We start from the raw sequence: 22951 nt of genomic DNA, 5'->3' as shown, positions 1-22951 counted from the left end.
AAAGATCAAGAAGTATGTCCAACAAAATGAAACTCCCAAATTATGCAGAGCTCATAACAATAAAGTGTTAAATAACAGAAAACTGCGCCAAAATTAATTACCCTAAATGTCAAAATTGACAAAAGTGGCATATCTGTGTTCTAAAGACACAAATCTAGAAAGTGTTTCCTCAAATTTTGAATTTTTTCTTCGCTTTGAAAATATACCTTAAATTATCTCAAATTTTGGTCAAAATTGAAAAAAGGTCAAATTTTGATCTTTTTTGACCCATATTTTTAAAACGAAGAAAAAATTCAAAAATTTAAGGTAAGACTTTCTAGAAGTGTGTCTTTAGAACACAAATATGCAATTTTCATCCATTTTGATATTTTGGGTAAGTTGTTATGGCGGACTGAAAAAAATTGGCATGGAAAATCAATTTTGGTGCTTTTCTCAAAAACTGCTCATTTTTGCAGAAATATGCTGTGCTAGTTGGATTCCTTGTGTCATTTCCTTTCTGAAAATGTATACTTTTATGAACTTATCATCATTACTTTTAAAGATACAATACAAAATAATGTTTAAAATTTCCGACTTTGAGTGATCCTGTGTGCCCCCTTATCAATAAGTATGTCCAAAAGATCAAGAAGTATGTCCAACAAAATGAAACTCCCAAATTATGCAGAGCTCATAGCAATAAAGTGTTAAATAACAGAAAACTATACAATGAAGACAATTTAGTCTCATCAAAATCAATAGCCAATTTCTATTAGCAATGTTTTTAACCATGAATTCTGACCAATTAATTTACTGTTCAAGGCATCAAATATGGTCTCAGGCAATAGCAATATTCAGGAGATAATAATGTACAAATGTTACAACTCCATAAAATGGGATTACTGGCTATGTGTATTGTAAAACTTTTTAAAATCCCATAAACTCTAATGTATGTGCATAATTGTAGACAGTCTCACATATTCCCCCTTCTAAATATAGCATTGAATGGATAAAACATTTTGTTCTTGACTATCGCAACAATTAAGTGCATCCCATTGCAATCTTCCCAAATTGGTCTTAGTGATAAATAAACAAGGATGAGTTTCCAAGTTCAAGTTTTTCAAAGTCTCAAGTCATAAAAAAAGGGCAAACACAAGAACTATTTCTGCTGAGACGAATATTTGTCTCAGATTTCTGGTATGTCAGTATGCACTCCCACCATCACACTTAGATGATCAGTATATGATATTGTACCTATCCAATTCATGACAGTGAGTACATTGCAAATTGATCAGACAATAAGCGGGATGTCAGAAAATTGAGTTTGAGGTAGGACCAAACTAGGATGTCTTTTTTTCACAATATATTTGTCTCTCAAGAAGAAACTCTTCAAATTTGATACCAGTTTCAGTCAAATGTTGCATCTATATTGTATATATTGCAAGTGTGTAAATTGAAAGTTAAATATGGTCAACATCTGACTTGTTTGGTTTAATCACATGACATGTGAACAGTATCTGAAGTGTTCTCAATTTCCTGCCTCTGCACAATTTTCAGCAACCAGTAATGTCTTTGTTCTTCCCTTTCCTCCTGAATCTAGTCTCTGCTGGATCAAATCCTTGTTCTTGGCTACCAAACACTGCCCAATCAGGTGTCTTTGCCATATAGTCTACTGCAGTGAACGTCTTCTTGCCTTCGCTGGACTCGTACGCTTTCATCAACGCATGAAACTGAGGATAGTCTATCCATGTATGCCACTCATTATTAACTTTGAACTGAAAAAGACAAAAAAAACAAACATACAAAATTAACTAAATTGTCATGATTCATTTCATGTGACAAGAAAGAACAGAATGCACTTTGCTTTAGAGGCCCATAGGATTTGAACTAGTGTCCCTGGCCGTAATACAGTTTATTCAATAAACTGTTGAGATCAACCTATGGTGCATGTACAATATTTTCTGTGGAATAACTGGTGTGTATGTTAAAGATATTAGTATTCTATTGAACAGAGTATTGAGTTTACCATTCAGCCATGATTACAGCTAACTATGTCACATGCCTGGCCTCTATGGGCCTGTTTCTCAAAGCATGGCTAGTGGTCAGGCTTCTTAAGCCATCAGACTGAAGCCCAATTAGTCCTATATACCAGTGCTTACAATTTCACATCATATATCACATACAAAGATAAATCAATCAAATGGATCCACATTGGTAGGGCTAGTCTACTGGCTTAGGAAGCCTGCACACAAGCCAAGCTTTGAGAAATTTGACCTATTAGTCTACCAAGTCCTTTTTCTTTACTGCATTGCTATTAATACCCGATTGTAATTCATACAATATTTGTAATCGCACAACTTTAAATAAGTATTCATATTATTACAATAAAGACACCTTTAAAATGTCAGCAAAATCCATCATACTCATCATACCTTTTTGTTTGCAGCTAGGATACAATTGGAGTGCTCATGCTCACTGGCAATCTCATAGTCTGGTAATAAGTCAACCAGCTTCTGTACAAAACTCACAACTTCTTCATGCCATGGTACATTGGCCATAGTCAAGGTACTTGCTTTAGATTCACCACAGTAGGTTACACCCTGAGAGGAAATATCAAAATTATTATTACTACTCCTTAATGGCAATTTTCCCTATACAGATAACCCATGAATCCTATTACATGCTTACATAAGGGCCCAGTAACTAAGTTAATAATACCTTTGTTTGATATGCCAAAAAGGTTCAAAGGTCAATCAGTGCTTTTGAGCCGTTTTGTCCGCATATTTTGTTTTACCTCCAAATTTTGTTTTACATCAAACACTATTAGTAGGCATGTCCACTAAAAATTTTTAAATTGATTCAGACCTAACTTATTGGATGGGAATTGATGAAAGAAACATTTTGGCGTTTAAATAATCTTAATCGGACGTTTCATTCCAGAGATATGGCCTTTCGAGTGTCACGGTTTTATATAGGGCTGCTAGAACATGTTAAAAGTTAAAGTCCAAAAGGAATACTAACAGAAAGTGCAACTTTAAGGTACTTTTTCTTAATGTATTTATTAACTATCTTATCTGGAACATTATATTTGCTTATAACAACATGAAAATAAGATCATCCTGAAAATTTAATCGATTTTGTTGACATACAACAAAAAATATAAGACCTCAAAACCCATGGTTTGTTTGGTGAAACCTCAAGCATGATCATAGATGGCCGCCATGGAAAATATCTCCATAGAGGAGATGAACAATAAGTGCATTATTTCAAATGAAAAGCGGTAGTCTTAAACATTGTTCAATCTTTTAAGGTCAGCACATTTTATCTTCAAAAATTATTATATTTCATCATGGCATAAGTTTGGTAACATTAATCACTACCAATTTTGAGAAATTTGCTCTAACTCAAAGGTTATCTTTACTACATTGAGCAATACACTGTGTGTGCATGGAAGCCATGATGGTCCCCGGTTTTTATACTCCCTATGAAATGGACATGGTAGTGAGAAGTGCACGGGAAGTGCATGATTTGAGATGGGCATGGTAGGCTTAAACATTCTTAAATTTCTTAACATCCTACACATTTTGTCTTCATAAATAGTTAAATTTTTTGAGTATGTAAGTTTGCTTGTCTGATTCACTCCAAATTCGGAGATAATTGCGTTTGAACACATGATGCACGGAATGGTGTCACTTCAACCTGTTGTAGTTCTCATCTCATTAAATTTTTCATTAAAAAAGTTGATCTCTTCATGCAGGAAGGTCCTCTCTATTTACTGACCAAACAGGAAAAAGTTTGGTTAATGTTTTCTGGTGGAATCAGGAATTTCTTGAAACACCCTGATATAGGCCTACATTTGGATCAAAACAAGTATGTACGCCATTTAACAGGCCTGGGATTTCTTGTATCGATCAGTTTCTCCATAGACAATACGTGTGTGAGTGCACGCACACAGTAAATGAAAAATCGTTCTAGTGGAAACTGTATTGAGAGTGGGCATCCCTACTATTAGACCATACAAAACTGTACAGCATAAAGTGACTGCAGGCGAAGCATCCAACATGATTTGATGGCGCAATCTTCCAGGCATTAATTTACATACGCACACAAAATGCTGGATGGGCCATGGTCACACTCATGACTTGTTATCACCAGTCTTGTCCTCCTCACCCAAGGGGTCGATCTTAACCAGACCAAAGCAAACAACATTTCTGTCCATCTTCTTTCTTTCTTCCATTCCCTTTGCCAAAAGGCAGAAAGGGAGTTAGGGTTAGAACACAGATTATAAGATTATAAGGTTGTGACAGAAGACTGCATGCAAAACCTTTAAAAATCATGATTCTGCCCATGACAGTTTTAATAAAATGATAACTTTTTCTGTATTATACCAATATTTACAAACTTTCAAGTATTTCTATTATATCATAATCAACGTACCTTGATTTCAATCAAGTCTGGTTTCCCTAAGTCAACTAGTTTAGCATATGCTTCAATCTCATCGCTATTCCATGATTTCACTATAGTCAGTCTATACACAGTTCTCTGTCCCTGTAAGGAATATGAAAGACATTGCTAGTTAAAACATTAAGGTCATTGAAAATTAATAGCCATACTTCATAAGTAAAAAACATTTGCAGGGTTTGCCAGCAAAAATAGCAAAAACCATTATTCATTCAAAACAAATTATTAAAGTAACAAAAATAATTTCCTGAGTGTAATAAGGCAATATTTTGTAACTTAAAGGTATTTGTTTTCATTACTTACTAGTGCACTTAAGGGATCTGGAATGAGCGTTTCGACAGTATTTTTTGTGGGACATGAGAGCACATCAGACATATCAAATTGTATTCTGAATACGAAGAATGTCTTTCTGATATCAAGTAATTTTCATTTTTTGAAATTCACGATATAATACAAATTTTATGACAAATTATTAAAATTTGATATTTTTCACATTCTTGATTTATAACAGTCCTCGAAGTAAATTTTATAAATCTAATGATATATTCTTAAAGTGTATGTAGCTGGGAGGAAAAGCTGACAATCAATTGAAAATTTTGACCTTTCATATTGACGATATGGATTTTTTTCCCAAAAAGACCTAATTTGTTTTGGTGTTTTGGGAAAAAAATTCATATCTTCAATATGAGAGGTCAAAATTTTCAATTGATTGTCAGCTTTTCATACCACCTACATACACTTTAAGTATAAATTATCAGCTTTATAAAGTTTACTTCGAGTACTGTTAAATATCAAAAATATCAATTTTTAATCATTTGCCATAAAATGTGTATTACATTGCGAATTTCAAAAAATGAAAATTATTTGATATCAGGACATTCTTCATATTCAGCATGCAATTCGATATGTCTGATGTGCTCTAATCATGTCCCACAATAAATACTGTCCAAACGTTCATACCCCAGCCCTTAACTAAAATGTCATATCAAATTCAAAACATTTTAATTTTAAAAACTTGATGAGACTAAAATATGTTGAATGATTCATTAAAGGATGTGTATTACTGATTATGAGTTTTATGTGTTACTTTGTAATATTTGACGGACTATAAGTTTTTGCCACTTTTTGCCTGTTTAAACCAAGCAAAAACTGGCAAAAACAGGTTTTTCCCTGACCACTGGACAATTATATTTTTGTGTTAAAGGTGGGTGACCTGATTGACAGCCTCATCCCCAACTTTACCCTATCAAAATGCAGATTTTGGTATCAGGTGAAAGCTCATATTTTTCTCATTAACATATTGAAATTAGGTGTTCCAAATCGGTATATTTCCGAAGAAATCTGCAAAAAACTGCCGAATGAGTCTCAAATATGGTATACCACATTATTGACTAATTCAGCAGTTTTTTGACGATATCTTCGGAAATACACCGATTTGGAACTCCTATTTTCAGTATGTTAATGAGAAAAATATGATCTCTTATTTGATATCAATTTATTACATGATCATGATGAGTATCATTAATAAAAACACTGTAGACTACCAGTTTTATGCTGTATTGAATGTCAGTAATTCCATGAAGAATTAGTCGCATTTACAATGAACATTTACATGATCTTTTTGCATGAATGCTTGAAAGGGACAACAGTTTATGTTATACATAAGTTTTAAAGAATTTGGTTTTCCAAATATATCAGGTCACCTTCCTTTAACTAACTGTATTCAACACTTTTGATATTATCCCAAATCTCGAGAAGAATCCTAATGCCACTGCTCTCAAAAGCCACAGAGAGTTGACACGTGTCTCCTTACCTTGTCTGATAATGCCTTGAGACTGTCTAGAAATCTGGGCCAGAAATCTCGAAACAATGGTCTGTCTATCTTCTTTAGACTCTCTTTTGTGCTAGCATCAACACTCACATACAACTGGGTAACTGGAACTAGAGTTCTGCAACAACAAAAGTAGTTTAAAAGTTACAACACACAGACATATGCAAACACTATCAAGCAAAATATCAGGAAATTTTGGGCTGATCTTTAAAGGGGCATTTCATGATCCACAGCTTCATCCACTTTCCTATAAGAAAGGTTGAAATTGTTATGCATTCGGAAACCACTGGCTACGTAATGTTTGTGTGCAAAATATTTCTTGCAGATTCATTCTCTTGGCAAAAATATCATCACATTTGTATTAACATTCTGTTAAGGGGGTACTACACCCCTGGAATATTTTGTGCCTATATTTGCATTTTACTCAAAAATTATAGCGCATTGGTGACAAGTACGGTAAGTATATTATAGGGGCAAGGACTACAACTGCTGCACTGGAAATTTTATTTCAGCACAGACAACAGTTGCGGAGTTGCAGTCAAAAATGAGGAAAACCAATATTTGATCAATAAATCAATAACTATTTGCTTTCAGTTGCTGAATTTTCAGTACAGTAGTTGTAGTCATTGCCCCTATAATATACATATCTTACTTGTCACCAATGTAATATAATTTTTGAGAAAAATGCAAAAATAGGCACAAAATTGGCCAGGGGTGTAGTACACCCTTAACAGAACAAAATTACAACACAGTGGCCTATGGAGCCTATGTAATACATATAATCATGCATAACTCGCAAACGCAGTATTGATCAACTGAAATTTTGAGAATAAGCTTTTTTCATGGATATATACTGAAATAAAGTGAGGATGCTAGAATCACCAAATACTAGTAAACATTTTGGATTTTTTTTTTGGACAAAACCAAGTGGAACACATCACAGGTGTGACCACTCAAAGTTATTTGCCGGGAAAGTGGATCAGATGACCATATCAGTCATACCTGATGAAGTCCTCTGATGTGTAGTGAGTAAAAATTCACTTGGTTTTGCCAAACAAAAATCGAAAATGTTTATTTACTATAGTACTTCTTAATTTCACCATACCTAATAGCATCAGGGAACTGTGCATTAGTAACAAGGAATGTAGATATTTCTTGTTGATGTAATAATCTGACTAATTTGTTGATTTCTGGATACATGATAGGTTCTCCTACTAGTGATAAGGCACAGTGTTGCGCTTTCTTTGCTTCTGCTAGCCTCTCTGGTTGAACACCTGGTACACCTGCACATGATTAACAAATAGTAGAAACAAACTGATTCAGCATTCATACACTCCTATAGCCAATCAGAAAAGTGGTTAGAAAAGTATACGGAGTGTACTGATTGTGTACATGTACATTGGCACTCTGTGTGCTACATTCAGTCCTTTCGCACGCCTTCGCGTCACATAGGATTGAGTCATTTTTTGGGTGGGTTGATGCATTTATGTTTGGTTCTATTTTCCAACATTTTTAGTGATAATTTTGTAAATCGCATGTTTTTGCGATTTGAATCTGCCACTACCAAATTCAACCTTGTCCATACCTCATTTTGTGTCTGTACTAATTCCATTTTTGTGTGTCTACATATGAAACCAAACAATAACCTGAGTATTTGACTCAATTTCATACCTTTGAATTGTTTCACCATTTTGTAGTGATTTTCTAAGGCACCTGCTAGTATGGTTTCTGCATCATCCATCTTCCATCTCCACTCAGTCCCTACTGGATTTGTGTGATGTCTACAAAAAATTATCATGATACATATTATATCAACAATGTGCTCATGTTTCTACACATTTTTATTTAAAAAATTTTCCAAGTGAATAAAAAAGCATGTACCACATTGACAATTCAAGTTGTTTTAGGCCCGGGGTGGGAGTACTAAGTACAAATGACCATACAGGGATGGGTCTCATTTTCAAGCCTCTGGTACAACAATGGTCCCCTCTAAGGTCAATTTTGGTAATACAAATAGGTGTTTTTTGTCAAATTTTTCGGAAAAAATACTCCTTTTTCACCTAACTGGAGTCCAAATTTCAATTTTTTTTTTAATTTTGTAAAAATTTCACAAGGCTGTGCTAAATTTGGTCAAAAATCTGGGCCTCAAGTATACAAATGGGTCCAATTTTGGTATAAATATGCAGGCCCGTAGCCAGGATTTATTTGGGGTGCTGATTTTGAAAAAGTGGACTTTTTTTTCCAAATTTGGACCTTTTTGGACTGGGGGGAGCAGATTTGGACATTTTTGGACCAAAAAGGCATAAAAACCTATATTTTTTTGCTTGCTTATGCATAAATGGGACTTTTATGTGAAAAAGGGGGACTTTTGGGCCTTTGGAATTTTTGGGGTGAGTAACACCCCGCTGGCTACTGGTCTGTAAATATGTGTCTACTTTCAGATCTCGGAGGCGTCCCTACCCAAACTAAACTTGAGTACCTCCCCCGGGATCTTGCCTAACCCTGGCAAATTGATTTTGACCATGTATCTATAAATGACGCCTTACCTCCAACAGAAGACACACTTATTAGCACAAGCTAGACTAGGCGTTGTCTCCATACATCTGTGACTCTCTATACCATAAAATGTATGCTTGTAACAACCTCCTCGACCACGCAGCATACTCTGAAGGAGAAGAAAAGGGTCAAAGGTCAAATAGTCTAGATGTTGAATCGGAATTCAAAGGTATGCACAAAAATTATATGCATGCAGAAAAATAAACATGTAAATCTGCTAATTTAATTCTTGGAATGTTTACTATAATAAAACAACGTTTGTTTGAAAGGTTTTAATTTCATAGTTTTTCTTGAAATTTTTTTCCAATCATTTACAGATGAGGAAAGCATGAATTTGGAAATAAAAATCTTGCAATAAATTATTGGAATTTTCAAATTCACAGATGAAGTTCTTGTTTATGGCCTTCAAAAAATCCTCATTAAATATCACGGCAATTCAATAATCTGTTATTAATGAATACAAACAATGTTAATGAAATCAATCACATGTACATAAAACAAAAAACATTTCCTACCTTCGTCCACCTGCACAATTTGACTCCTGAGTGAGATCCTACCAATTTGTAACCTACAGGCAAAAATGACATTGTTATTTTCTGCATATGTGACATGATCAAGGGGAATGAGTCACATGTCGGCCCTGGTCGAAAATGAGTTTTACACATGTTTCTAAAGAGGACATTTAGAGCTTTCAAAAACTGAAGACCCCGTGTTGATATGACTTTTCTTTGTGAAGTTATGTCAATTTATCAATCGCTGAAAACAATATAAAACAAAAGAATTTTAACACTTTCTTTGCCAATATCTCAAAATCAATATTAGCGACATCCGACTCATTTCCCTTGATCGTGTCACATATGAACATAAGATTTATTTGACCAACAACCACAACTTACAGTACACCTTATTCAGCAGTAAATACTTTTGACCAAGAGAACAACAAGTTTGCACAATCAATCTGCAGGATTTGAACAGGCATTAGCACCCTTAAAAGCACCACTGAATGTGATCAGCATGACTGCAAGAACAATGGTTATCCTCACACAGCATTTTGTTTACTGAATCTACTTTGACTTGCTTGCTTACTTTGGGGGTGGCTTGTGGGTGCGAGCCCCTGGGGTAAAAGCAGGGGCGACAAAAAAGAAGGGGCGGCGGAAGATGAAGGGGGGAGGCAAAAAGAATTATTAAAGAAGAAAGGGCAGGGCAGAAGGGACTGCAAGAAGAATTATTAAAGAAAAAAAGGGCGGAAAATTATTGAAAACTAATGTAACTATACCTTTTTGAGCGCCAGCAGGGCAACCGCTCGAGGCGGTTGGGGTTAAGGGGTGGTGTATCACATATAATTCTTTAATATTAAAAAAAATTTGAGAAAAAAATTTTGTCACCCCTCCCCCCACTTTTTAGATTCTTGAGCACCATCCTGGCTGGAAAAATAACTGGGTCAACCTTTTTAGGCTGTTGCTGCAGGGGGCGGCAAAATTTACATTTTCTGTAGCCCCCCGGGGTAGGAGTGGCCACGATACACCACTGGTTGCTTACCCTGTTTAGTAAGTGACTGACGTAGTAATGGTGTAATCATTTCCCTTGGTTCCGTCACATTATTCTCCCTGTCACCTGATGAGTTGATATTATTTGTCTTAGCAGAATTCTCCTCTTCATCTCTTCTTTGCTGTGGGCAACAAAGAGCACAATAGTTATGACAAGTTAAAGGGAAAATAACCATTTTGATTACCAGTATTTAATGTTCCTTTTAGGAATGGGCTAAAAGGAAAATCACATTCTCAAACTGATAACTATTTGGTTTTGTACCTTGAGTTCATATGAAAGCACATCAGAATTATGCTGCAAGATGAATCATTTAAAATCATTTGCCAATAAAACTTGACAAAAAGTGGTGCAAGACATTGCTTTTTCATGTGTAGTACCATAGGACAGAATAGGCTGTCAATCGCATCTCAGACTTGTGTTTTCTACAAATGAGTGTTTCACCTATGATGATATCGCAATGGGGTTTGAAATCCTTACTTATATCTTAACAAATCCCAATAACTTAAAAGAGAATCACTAGTTTCATACTCACCTTTGCTGCCTTCATTTTATGCATGACTTTGCCCAAGTCTTCTAGATCCATGACCCCATCAGTCTGCATGACCCCATCACCCCCACCTGCATCATCGCCTTCTGGGGACTCATCTTCACTGGAGCTCTCCTCCGCATTCTGGTGATCAGATGGCTGTTGCTGTAACATGCATAGTATTTCAATTAATTATTAATGTTGAAATACATCAAATGGAACATAAAACTACATCAAATGGAACATAAAACAACATATTTGACACAATCAAGCAAAATTTCCTGGTTAGTAATTTTAGAATTAAGTTTGAAAACTAGATTTAAGCTTACCTCACATTTACAACTGACTTTATCTGTACACCGCTCTTCTCCACACCTACACATACCAGTGTCTGACAATGTATCTTGTAGCAGAGATGTTTTCCATGCATCAAAATCTGCTTCCAAACCTACACAAAGTTCAAGGTAAACATTTATTTAAAATTCTTGCATGAAATAATCTTGAGAGTAATATTGACATATTTCTCAAAATTCAGAATTCAAAAGTTGAATACTCTTTTTCGGCCTTATTACCAGTTCTTTAAGTCCCACCCCACTACTTACAGAACTTCAACTTGGAATCCATGACAATATAATGTCCACTCTTGTTCAGAATCAATTCACTTCCTCCATTTCAAAATCAGTTTAAAAAACCCTACTTGGAACATTGCAGCAAATTACTCTTACCTTTTGTAGTACCATCCTTCCTAACATTTTCACAGTAGCATCAAAATAATTATTCAACTTGTGTCCGAAATTGAATACCACAATTTAGTTAATAAGGGTATGATGGCAATTTGAATATTTGCTTGTACTGAATCTACAATGTCAATAAAATATATGGCTCATGTCCAGCAGTTCCATTTATTTCCAAAGGTTCATATAATTGTGCTATCTTGAAATTCCCCTGGACAAGAAACTATCTGCCCAATTGTCTCTGTTTATACCCAAACATTACTCAGGGCTGATCCTGGTTGTGATGGTTAAGGGGGTAGACTAAAGTGTTTTTCACCCTGTGGCAGTGACGTCAACGCCTTGAAGTAGCAGTTTCGCTCGCCCATCTACGCGGCGTCTTTGAACATGTGCATGTGTACACCAGCGCTTTGAGCGAACGCTTTGAGACTGCGCCATGAAATGCGCACTGACGTCACTGCCACATCAGGGTGAAAAATGGTTTAGGAGACTGTGCCTATATTAAGCTGCTTAGCCTGCTTCCCTGCTGGTTGTTTGATGGATTATAAAGGTATATTTTGGGCCACAGTAGTCAGCAAAAATCTGTAAAGTGTGCAGAGGCCTATGGGTTGGCATCATGCACTATAAATCCCAAAATTTATTATTTGATTGCAAAAGTACACTGATATTCTGAATACAACACACCAGTAGAACCTACCTCCATTTTTGCTATCAGCTACATTTTCATTGCCTTCCCCTCTAGGCAAGATTGATGTAGCACTTAATGCTGATAACCAATCCTCTATATTTCTACTGACCTATAACATAGATAATAGATGCAAAATGGTAATGTAATATTCAGATAATACAGAGAACTGGAACATGTTAATAAAGAGTGAGGGAAAACCTGGATTTATTTCACCAAGATTTTGACAAATACTCATTACAACTGCTTGCACTACATATCAATTGTAAACCATCTTTTGTGAAATAAACTTCTGATGATACAGTCCGCACATCGGTTGATGTTTTCTTGCTATCAAACTTTGCTTAGGCCAGTCAATGTGTTCCACTTACAATTCTATGTCTCTTGTAAACACATCTTTTTAAAGCGGCACTATCTTTCTTTGAGGATTTTCAAATATGTACACATGCATAATATCTAACGTGTACCAGTTCTTCTACAGCTTAAACGCAACTTAAACGCAATAAACGATCAACCTCAAATTTGCATATTGCATATTTGTATTTACAAACACCTATGTGTGGGGGCCACCTTAATTACGAACCGCGTAATTCTAGTTTTAAATTACCAAACAATTTACAAAAATTATGACCTGTCATGATGTGCCCAGTCTACATATAAAGCAAAATGCTGTACAACTCTCATCACAAATGCTGTGTCTTCTGTTGATTTGTCTTTTGTAATGATCTGTTTTAAGATATATCTAAGTTTACTACAGGAAAATATCAATGTCTTATTCAATCCCCAATACTAGAAACAATCTAATCAGGTGTAATTCAAATTATAATTATTGTGAAAAAAATAATGAACAGAACATTTAACAATTACATCTCCATCATGTTCTGCGCTAAAAACTGTTCATAATGTTGCACCAAATATCTCATCACCTCATTATAGTGTTCATGATACAGAGAGTTTCCCAGTCCAAACACAGTAAATCGAACACCCTTTAGTAGTGTCTTGGGCACCCTGAAGTCATCCACACTCTCCTGTAGCCACTGATGAAACCATCTGGCATTCTCTGGGGGTTGCCCCTCAATGTATGTAGAGACAATGAAGACAAGGATGTTGTTTGTATTTGCCTGGAAAAAAAAGTATTTTGCATTTATTTAATTTACAAAATGTTTGCATTTTTTTACTTTGATAATAATGATTATTTGTTGCACTTTTGTAACACTGAAGCAGCAGTCATCCTTGTTAAGGTGGTAATACACCCCAATAAATTTTGTGACTAATTTTGCATTTTTCTCAAAAAATAACTACACACTGGTAACAAAAGTTAAGTATATTATAGCGGAACGAATCCAATTACTTCACTGAAATTTCAGTGATTCAAGACAAGTGGTTCATTTTATATGTGAAGAAATGAGGTACATTCTAGCGGTACCTCTTTTCTTATCATAAATAACATACCGCTTGTCTTGATTCACTGAAATTCCAGTGTAGTAACTGGATTCCTTGCCCCAATAATATACATAACTTTTGTTACCAGTGTGTTTTTATTTTTTGAGAAAAATGCAAAAATAGTCACAAATTTATCAAGGGGTGTAGTACCACCTTAAAGAGTGAAACTGAAACAGGTCACAATGAACTTTAAAAGGGGCAGTAAAAGTTTATCAAAGCGTACATCCACTCAAAAAATTACATGTATGTAGTGTACATGTTTCATAAAGCTTTTACACATCATATAGTAAGTAACCAACTACATGTTTTTACTCATTCTAAGTTTGCATTGAGTACCCATTCTAAATTTCCAATACTTACAAAGCAAATTAATTAGTAACCATCCTTATAAAATACATCATAATAACTCATGCCTTATCATAACATTTTGTGAAATGGACCTGTATATATAACAATGAATATAAGAAAGTGAATTAAAAAGCAATCAGAATTAAACGATACAGACTTTAGACCACTTGACATGTGACGTATGCACGCAAATTATGGCAATTTCCATTGTTCTTTGCCCTGCAGTGTGTGTACACATCATAGTTTGCTCTGGGCATGTGCATTTTAAATCGTCCACCACATTTCACATAGTATAAGAAAACGATTGAACACTGTAGCAGTTCGTTCAAACATATCGATAGACCAGTCCCTCACTTTGTTGATAAACAATGATGTTAAGTGGTCTATACTCAGTATGAATAGTAATTAAGTTACCTCAGTTAGGATATGGTTCTCTGGATCAAAGTCTTTGAGGTCATGTATCTCCGCTGCAATTCTATGGGTCTGTGCATCCTCTGACAGAATCTCTGCAAATTGCTACACACAGTAGGAGAAAATATGAAAAACCTAGTTAATCCTCAAATGTTCTGTGACTTTAAAACTTCCCTGGAATATGTGAAATTTGAACATTACAACACTGCATTTGAAGTTTTACCTAGAATGTATTTCCAGTTAGTATTGATCAGATAAATTTGATCAGTCAATATTCTACTCAGATGATAGGGATTTTAAGTTAATCTTGATTTGTGGGGAAAATATTTAATTTTTGAACCCAAATTCTTAAAATAGAATTATGAGTAAACCATCTATTGCACATGTACCGTATTTCCTAGAATAGTCACCCCCAGCACTTTTTTCAACCAAGATGTTTAAAAAATGATGATTTTTCCATGCTGTCTTCTGTAGTAAGCTTATCAAGGTGCACACATGGTCGCTAATGGCATCGGTAATTGGCGAAAATCTGGTCGTAAACCCGGAAGTGAACCGGAAGTCATCCTCCTAACCTAAGTTCATAGTTCGTCATTTCAGTGCGAGTTTTAAGCTTTCCTAATGATTTTCTAACGGGAATTATCATTCTGAAAATGACCTCTAATAAACGCCACCTTTTTGGAAAATGCAACACCCCTGGGGGTGACTATTCGAGGAAATACGGTATGTCATGGAATTAGCTTCCAAGTTTGAATTACCTTTGCTGTGCCTGTTTGAGTGCCGTACCAAATATGAAGATGCAGATCTGCCTTGGAGCTTTGTTTTGTTCCTTCCTGTCTGTCTTTCTTGGCAGTACTCTTAGCAATACAAAAACAAACAACTTTATCAGCAAATCACAATTGACTAATTTACTTATGCTAAGAGAAACATCATATGATCATAAGCAGCCCTCGAACTAACCCACGGCACCCATGGCATTTTGCCGTGGATGCCCATCCCCACTGCCGTAATGCCCTCAAAATATGTCCTTTATCCAAGGCAGTCACTTGCCGTGCCCTCTAATGAAGTTGCCATCGGTGCCCCAGCCCTGCCCCTTCATTATAAAATCATCTATCAGACTGTTTGTGAGTGTTTTCTTCACTTTTGAGAAATTGCCTTGGTGCCCATCTCAAATTTTCAACAGTTACCATGATGCCCTCTTGAAATATTACAAACTGCCGTGCTGCCTTGCCTTTTTAGTGAAAATCCAAGGCAATTTTCAACTTGCCCTAAAAAAGTTGCTGTGCCCCTTCAGATCCTTAATTCGAGGGCTGATCATAAGATATGTTATATTGTATTTTTCATATTTTTGCAAAGATAATATCGTATGAAAACTATTCACTTTCATGTTTCATACTGTTCAAAAAATGTACATAATACATGTACTGTACAAAAAATTTGAATAATAGAAATATTGGCAAAAATGTCAGACTGTAGTGTAGAGGTTTTAGTACACTACTTTGCGTAAGTAATACACATTCTGACTGACTATTAACTATAACAATAGTACTATATTTATGAGCAATTTAATTAAATTTTAGCTTGCTAACTTTATAAGTTATAAAGTATATAGTTAAAAAACAATAAATACAACAAAACTGAGAATTTCAGATTGACTTTTTAAAGCACAACAAGTTTGATCAGTTTGCTTTGTCCGACATGTTAAACTAATTAAAATCATATCCTATATCATTTTCTGGCCAAGTATCATTAGAGTAGTTCTAAAAAAAAGTAGCGGTAGTAACTAACCTGCTTCTCCTGTCTGTTATTGATGCGGGCTAATATAAACATGAAGGTGAATGTGACTGCTATTAGAATCATGCTATGCCAGCATGGTAAGTATTGTAAGATGCTTGAAAGCATCTCTAGTCCCCACGTCAACACCATTGTCACAGATTTATTGAAGGCTAGTACTGCAAATCAAGCAATATCTGAAAAATGAAAATGATTCCATTATTTCACAACTTCATATATACATGTACATGCTTTTAAAGATACAAATTTGCACACGATAGTTACGCATTCGATGCTAGAGTATGTTGCTATCGTTTTTCGGACGTTATTTATTCTGTTAAAATGTTAAAATTTGGATGAAAGTTATTTTGATGAGTCAACTGTATCTTTTGAGTAAAATTTGGTCAATTTTGAACAGTCTGAAATTTTGTTGAAGTGCAATTTTAGCAACATTTTTGATGCGATCGCCCGTCGTGATCATGATGTGTAAGAAGACAAATGAGGATGTAATCCAGACACGAGCTCATCCCGTCTAAAAGCAGGTTTTCTTATTTCTAAAGATTGGTAGCGCATTCTTGAGATGCTAATTTAGTCATTTTTATTAGTGTTAATTTCTGTTGTGACGAACACGCATCTATTCAATTCTCTCACACTTCAATGGACATGGTGAATTGAAATGATGGCCATCGAAGTCGCGTCACTAAAGTCATGAAAAGATTACGATTTATGTATTTGTATTGTTCAGAAAAAACCTGGATTTTCTACCTATGGCGCTCTAGCTAAAATACAGCAAGATAATGTAAGATAGTAAATCATGTAAACCTGTATTTTAGATAGAGATCTCGAGCTAATGTATTAATGTACCGTACCGTATCAATATTATGACAAACAGGAAATTATTAAGGGGCTGTACAACAATTATGAGCCCTGCGGAAGCTGAGGGTAAAAAATATTAATTTCTGACATGATCGTGTTCTGGGTCTGAACTGTTTCCATTCGAAATATTGATGCCAAATTGGACAACAGAAGCACATGGTCCTACTTCACAGTTTTTTAATCCCCTATTCATGTTGCGTGAATCACTCTATTGTCAATTGTGGACCATCCTTTTGATACTTGACTAATACTTGGACAAGCGGAACAGTTTTGACAGGCCTTTTGTCTTCCTGTTTGTAAACAAATGAGGAGGTCGAAATTGTCCTCCTCTGCGAATACGAAAGTCAGCGTAATAGTACGGCACTAACTTAGGGCCATGAGCATGAGATGAGGGCGAAAACCGCAAATCGCTAACTTAGTTCCAGTAACTGTAACTCAGTAATCTGTATTTAACATTATGACATTATCTGATTACTGATTATTCAGGTCCATGATAGATGTCATTATGTTTATGATAAAGACTGAAGTCTTGCTGGCGCTGGCAGGACTAATAATCGCTAAAGATAATACTTCTTAAACTAAATCTCCTATACCATTGTATACGGCCCAGTGATTCCACCCATATGAAAAAAAAGCTACGTATACGGTATACGGTATCTATACTATGAAACCTGACTAGCCTAGATGGAAACAGGACGGTTCGCACCCTTTCAATTTCGGACCCGTGCACTTTCGCCCCCTTTCAATTTCGCATCCGTGCACTTTCGCCCCCCTTTTTAAACCGCGGGTAATGTGCTGCTGTTGATTGATGATGCACGATCGATCGGACTCATTATGACGATGCTTCATTAACACCACGGCATATCTTACGCGGTATCCTAATCCGCTAAATACTTTATGCCGACAATTTTAAGACAGGATGTTTGAACTCGAAGATGTCAATAATGTAATAGCATCTATTTCTTAGATATTAATAAAGAAGATCGTGTAAAGGGATGACTTTCTTTATTTATTTTTTTATAGTGCCATTTTTTTTCTCCTTTTCATCAAGAAAGCTGCTTTGTCTTTTGAAACATGTCTTGTTTTTGGATGTTGCTGCGCATAATAATTTATTTCTATCAATTAGATTTGTTCAGTTCATCTTAATTTCTTTGTATTTAGGTTTTTTTTCTTTTTCTTTTTTTTTCCTTTTTTATCTTTCTTTCTTCTTCTTTCTTTCTTTGTTTTTCTTTCTTCTTTCTTTCTTACACTTACACATTAAAGTATTTATTTTGGAACTTAGCTACAAATATATATTATGAATTGCAACTAAACACAGAAACGCTATATTCAGTTTATTATTATAACTATTATTGATATTACTGTTATTATTATTATCATCATTGTTATTATTAGGGGCTGTGCAATAATTATGAGCCCTGGGGGAGGGTAAAATTGGGGGCCAAGAAATTTTTGACGAGCCGAAAGGGGGGAGGCAAGCAATTTTTGGCCAGCCGAGAGGGGGGGGGGCAAGTGATTTTTGGCACACATTCATGTGGCGCCTTTTAAATAAAACGCTCTAAAAATGCTTAGGAAAACAGGTTTGAAGGTTTGAAAATTGGGATCCCAAACATTTGGCGTGTGTAAGGGGGGGGGGGGGCAAAGATTTTTTGGCGGGCCGAGGAGGGGGGGCAAGCGATTCTTGGCAGGCCGAGAAGGGGGGTCAAGCAATTTTGGCGGGCCGTTCGGAAATTAACCCCCTGGGGGAATAATTATTGCACAGCCCCTTATTATCATTGTTATTATTATTATTATTATCATATGTGATGCGATCAAGCAAAATCAGTCGGAACTCGGAAGTATTTAAAAAAAATTCAGTTTCTTATGTATAGTAAAAAACATTGACAAATCTGGATTTTGCAGAAAACCCCATTGAAATTGAATAGCCAGTTCCAAAGATATGAGCAATTAAAGAGTTTCCAAAACAAAAGGAAACAAAAGGAAATATTTCTTTTGTATGGCTATATCTCAAAATCAATATTTCCGAGTTCGACTGATTTTGCTTGATCGCATCACATATTATTATTATCATCATATTATATTTTTAAATTAACTTTGTTTATATTATTATTATTATTATTAAATTAACTTTGTTTATATTATGTTTTGTGTTACTCCCCCATTGGATTTTGTGTCATACTTTCATTGTTTTTAATTTTATCCATTGCTTGTTGACACTTGTATCCTTTTGAATCCATCCTTTGGTCGTCAGTTGGAACAAATTTCCCCCGTTTTTATACATATTATACAAATATTTACTGCTCATGAGGGATCTGGTGGAATCTATATTGGTCCCCTCGGTGAACTGGAGACCGTGAGCCTACTATTTTCCCGAGACCGCCAGGTCGAGGGAAAATAGTAGGCTCACGGTCTCCAGTTCACCGAGGGGACCAATATAGATTCCACCAGATCCCGAATTTAGAGCAGTGAATATTTGTTTTATATCCTTCATTAATATATTCTTTGTTCATTAAACACAAGGCATATGCCTAGGCATAAATGTAGGCTAGGCCTAGGCCCAGTCAAGGCTACGCTGGCCTTGCTTTGTTTTGATTGAATGCACAAAGCACGCACACAGTTGAGTGACTAAAGCTTACCGTGAAAACGTTCTAAGCTGTTGTAACCTCTACAATACCGCCGTGAAACGAGTAACCATGTTCTTTGTTATTTCACCATCAATATAAGATATTGATCCTGATGTAACTCAGATTGATGCCATTAAACCGCCGTATTTTAGCTGCACTTCTGTGCTGCTTGTGTGCTTCGCAAGACAAAACGAATTGCTACACATTAATACCCCGGAACCGGTACTGATATCCCGTGTATGTGGCGAGTTGCACTGACGACTAGGAACTGCGACGCGGTTATGAGGTCATACGCTCCGGGACGCGCTCAGAGGAGATAGTAAAACTATTTCCCGGAGATAGTACTTGAATAGTACCCGTTCCTCCTCAATCGGCTTTTTAACAAGTTTGCAAAATAGCAAAACTATTTTGGGTCACATGATACTCGTTTAACCAATTAATGAACGAGAATATATTAATGAGGGATATAATATAATTTATATAATTTATTAATATTACTATTTATTATTATTACTATTTTTATCATTGAATTCTAATTATTTCATTATTTTGGGTAAGCCTGCTGCTAAAATATCTGGCCTGTAATATATTCTGAGAAAAAAAATGGAATTCTTTTAGAATACCCTACCACTGTAGATTTTCAATAGGGGTCTTATATGAACGACCCATACACATACACTGTGAATGTAAAAAATGGTAGGGTACCGGTATTCTAAAAGATAGCCAAAAAAATCGTTCCTCTATTTTGTTTTAAAATATCCTTTCTTTCCTTCCTTCCCGGGCTTATCATGACTTAATAAGTGCATGCCCGACGGCCCAGTACTATAAACATACTACGCCGCATCGCCGGGAGTTCAAGTAATCGATCGTGCATCAATCAACAGCATGACAGCAGCACAATACCAGGCGGCTGACACTGAAAATTTGCATGGAAAAATGAACCGTCTCCTCCGCAGCCAATTTGGTTCCGCTCCATCGAAATCAAGCTGGTCACGGAGGAGACTACCTCCTTTGTGTTTGTTCATTTGTGTATGGAGAGCCCTTTTGGAGTCCGGAATGACTTAGGCTACGCTCTCAGCTAGAGTCCGACGCTGCATTGCACTAGAAATACCTTTTCTGTGAAATCGCTATAGAGCCAACCGGGAGCACGTATTCGTTTTGAAAATATAGCATTAAAATTAGTATCACCCTTGTGGCCCCGTGCAGTGGAAAACCTTAATTCTTTCATTAAAAGGAAATGAAAATTAATAAAAACACGGATCTACTTGTGCACCAATAAAATTGGCACAGCAATTTGTCTCAAATATGATGAATGAATTTTAAGAAACATACGGGGTATGATGAACATTGACCTGACGCCATGATAGTAGGATCTATAGTCGTTTTATATACAATGTATATATGCCGTATTGTCATAATACCAATATTTGTCATTATAATAATGAGTAATATCTAGCAACGTAAATGTGCAGTTCATATGCACAAACGAATACTGATCTTTTACAGGCCGTGTAAAATTAATATTTTGGTTCTCGCCCCTCCCTCCTCAATTTCTGGGATTTGTCAGATTTTTTTTTTTTTACATTTTTCAATTTTTTTAGACTTTGGAATGATTTATGAAATCTTCATACATATAAATAAGTTTATAAGAGAACAAGCATCACTTCCAAGTCTTTTTGTGGTACTCTAGGGGTTTATCCAAAAAAAAAAAAAAAAAAAAAAAAAAAAAAGGGGCCTCATCGTTTCCTCGAGCACTGTTGGAGAAGACCGAAAACTACTGACAATGCTAATTTTAGGATTGAAAAAAAAAAAAAAAAAAAAAACACCTCCCTCCCTCATCAATTCATGAAAATCCTCTGGACGAGAACCAAAACATTAATTTTATACGGCCTTATGATATTCAGGTTTTTGTACATCACATATAAACATGTCACATAGGAGGTCATACGTGTTGACCTTCATCTATTGTATTTGTTCATCTGTGTATGGAGAGGATTAGCGCCATTAAACGCCATTAAAACTCCATCAGTATTAAGGCGTAGTTCAGTGAACTCACCGGATTGCTATTCCAAGTACTTTGATAATACAGATAATATGTATTAATGGGTCGAGGCGATTGCATTGAAAAACCTAATAAATTATTCATAACAGTTACGTAATCAATCGATAGTGCGGACACTTTTAATTTGCAAACCACCAAAATTCGTGATCTTTTAGCGTTGGAAAAGAAACTACGTGAATAGAGTGCCCTCTCAAGAATATCAACTCTCTGACAATACCCGCGGTATAAAAAGGGGGCGAAAGTGCACGGGTGCGAAATAGAAAGGGGGCGAAAGTGCACGGGTCCGAAATTGAAAGGATCCGAACCGTCCAGCATTCCTTCATTCGCCTAGATTATATTTAATTAGATGATATTTAATTATACTTTACGGCTAGCGGCTTATCCTTCAGTTTAGAGCTGATGCAGTAGCTGTTTCGACATCATGGGCGCCGACATTTTGTTAAGCTTCGTATTTTTAATTGAACATTCACTAACATTATTTTCAGTAAATATGTTAACAATCATCAATTAATCATTATTTACGGCTGTAATAAATTTTTTGTATTTTTTGTAATACTTTTATAATTTAAATGCAAATTTAACAGAATGAAAAACAATATGTTTTTGTTTAATTTGATGTATATATTATTGACTTAGCAAATTGAATAAAATTTAGGAAGGTCAAATTACAGGTCATAGGTCATTCAGGCTTGCCGGTGTTTTTAGAAGATAGGAAACTTTTTTCATTTCATTTAATCAACAGTGCAGCAGGGAGTAAAAATTGAATGAGGATATGAATGTAGTTTACTGTATTTCAGCAAGGAAGTGAGGTTTACACTTCCCTGATTTCAGTAAAATGTAGGCCTGCTAAAAACTTTCATCACAAGTCAACAGTACCAACTCTGCGCACCAATGGTGCTGTAGCTCAATTGTTGTTTGGATATTAAGAGGATTGCTGTTTGAAAGATGATTTATAGCTAACACCAGAGAAGATGATAAAAGAGGAGTCGCTCGCTGCTCACATCAAATAAATAATGTGTGCATCCGCCTATTGATGGAAACAATGATCTAATCCGATTGATCAACTAATACGATAAGTGGCTTTGCGAGTCACGACTGTCTAG

At 35.6% G+C, this 22951-nt stretch overlaps 1 protein-coding gene across 1 annotated transcript; it reads right to left on the bottom strand.

Annotated features, from left to right (window-relative positions):
* Positions 1-323: 323 nt before the first annotated feature.
* Positions 324-22310, bottom strand: LOC140154166 (S-adenosyl-L-methionine-dependent tRNA 4-demethylwyosine synthase TYW1-like). The gene is made up of 17 exons (XM_072176776.1): positions 22224-22310; positions 16302-16483; positions 15272-15370; positions 14520-14621; positions 13241-13435; positions 12327-12426; positions 11228-11346; positions 10905-11063; positions 10364-10493; positions 9340-9392; positions 8815-8933; positions 7940-8049; positions 7374-7551; positions 6251-6386; positions 4414-4524; positions 2409-2576; positions 324-1751 (listed from the first exon to the last, which is right to left on the bottom strand). Exons 2-17 carry the CDS (start codon positions 16437-16439, stop codon positions 1530-1532), a joined length of 2139 nt encoding a protein of 712 aa, XP_072032877.1. The 5' UTR covers positions 16440-16483; positions 22224-22310; the 3' UTR covers positions 324-1529.
* Between the last annotated feature and the right edge of the window lie 641 nt (positions 22311-22951).

This window comes from Amphiura filiformis, chromosome 1, assembly GCF_039555335.1.
Source record: "Amphiura filiformis chromosome 1, Afil_fr2py, whole genome shotgun sequence".
Taxonomy (NCBI): Eukaryota; Metazoa; Echinodermata; class Ophiuroidea; order Amphilepidida; family Amphiuridae; genus Amphiura; species Amphiura filiformis.
The sequence above is the reverse complement of the archived record's forward strand: the minus strand, read 5'-3'. Positions and strand labels throughout refer to the sequence as shown.

Coding starts and splice junctions, on each gene's coding strand:
- LOC140154166 (XM_072176776.1), bottom strand. CDS start 16,439: ATGGTGTTGACGTGGGGACTAGAGATGCTTTCAAGCATCTTACAATAC. Junction 15,371..16,301: donor ATAACAGACAGGAGAAGCAG/GTTAGTTACTAC, acceptor TGTATTGCTAAG/AGTACTGCCAAGAAAGACAG. Junction 4,525..6,250: donor TCAAGGCATTATCAGACAAG/GTAAGGAGACAC, acceptor TATTCCTTACAG/GGACAGAGAACTGTGTATAG.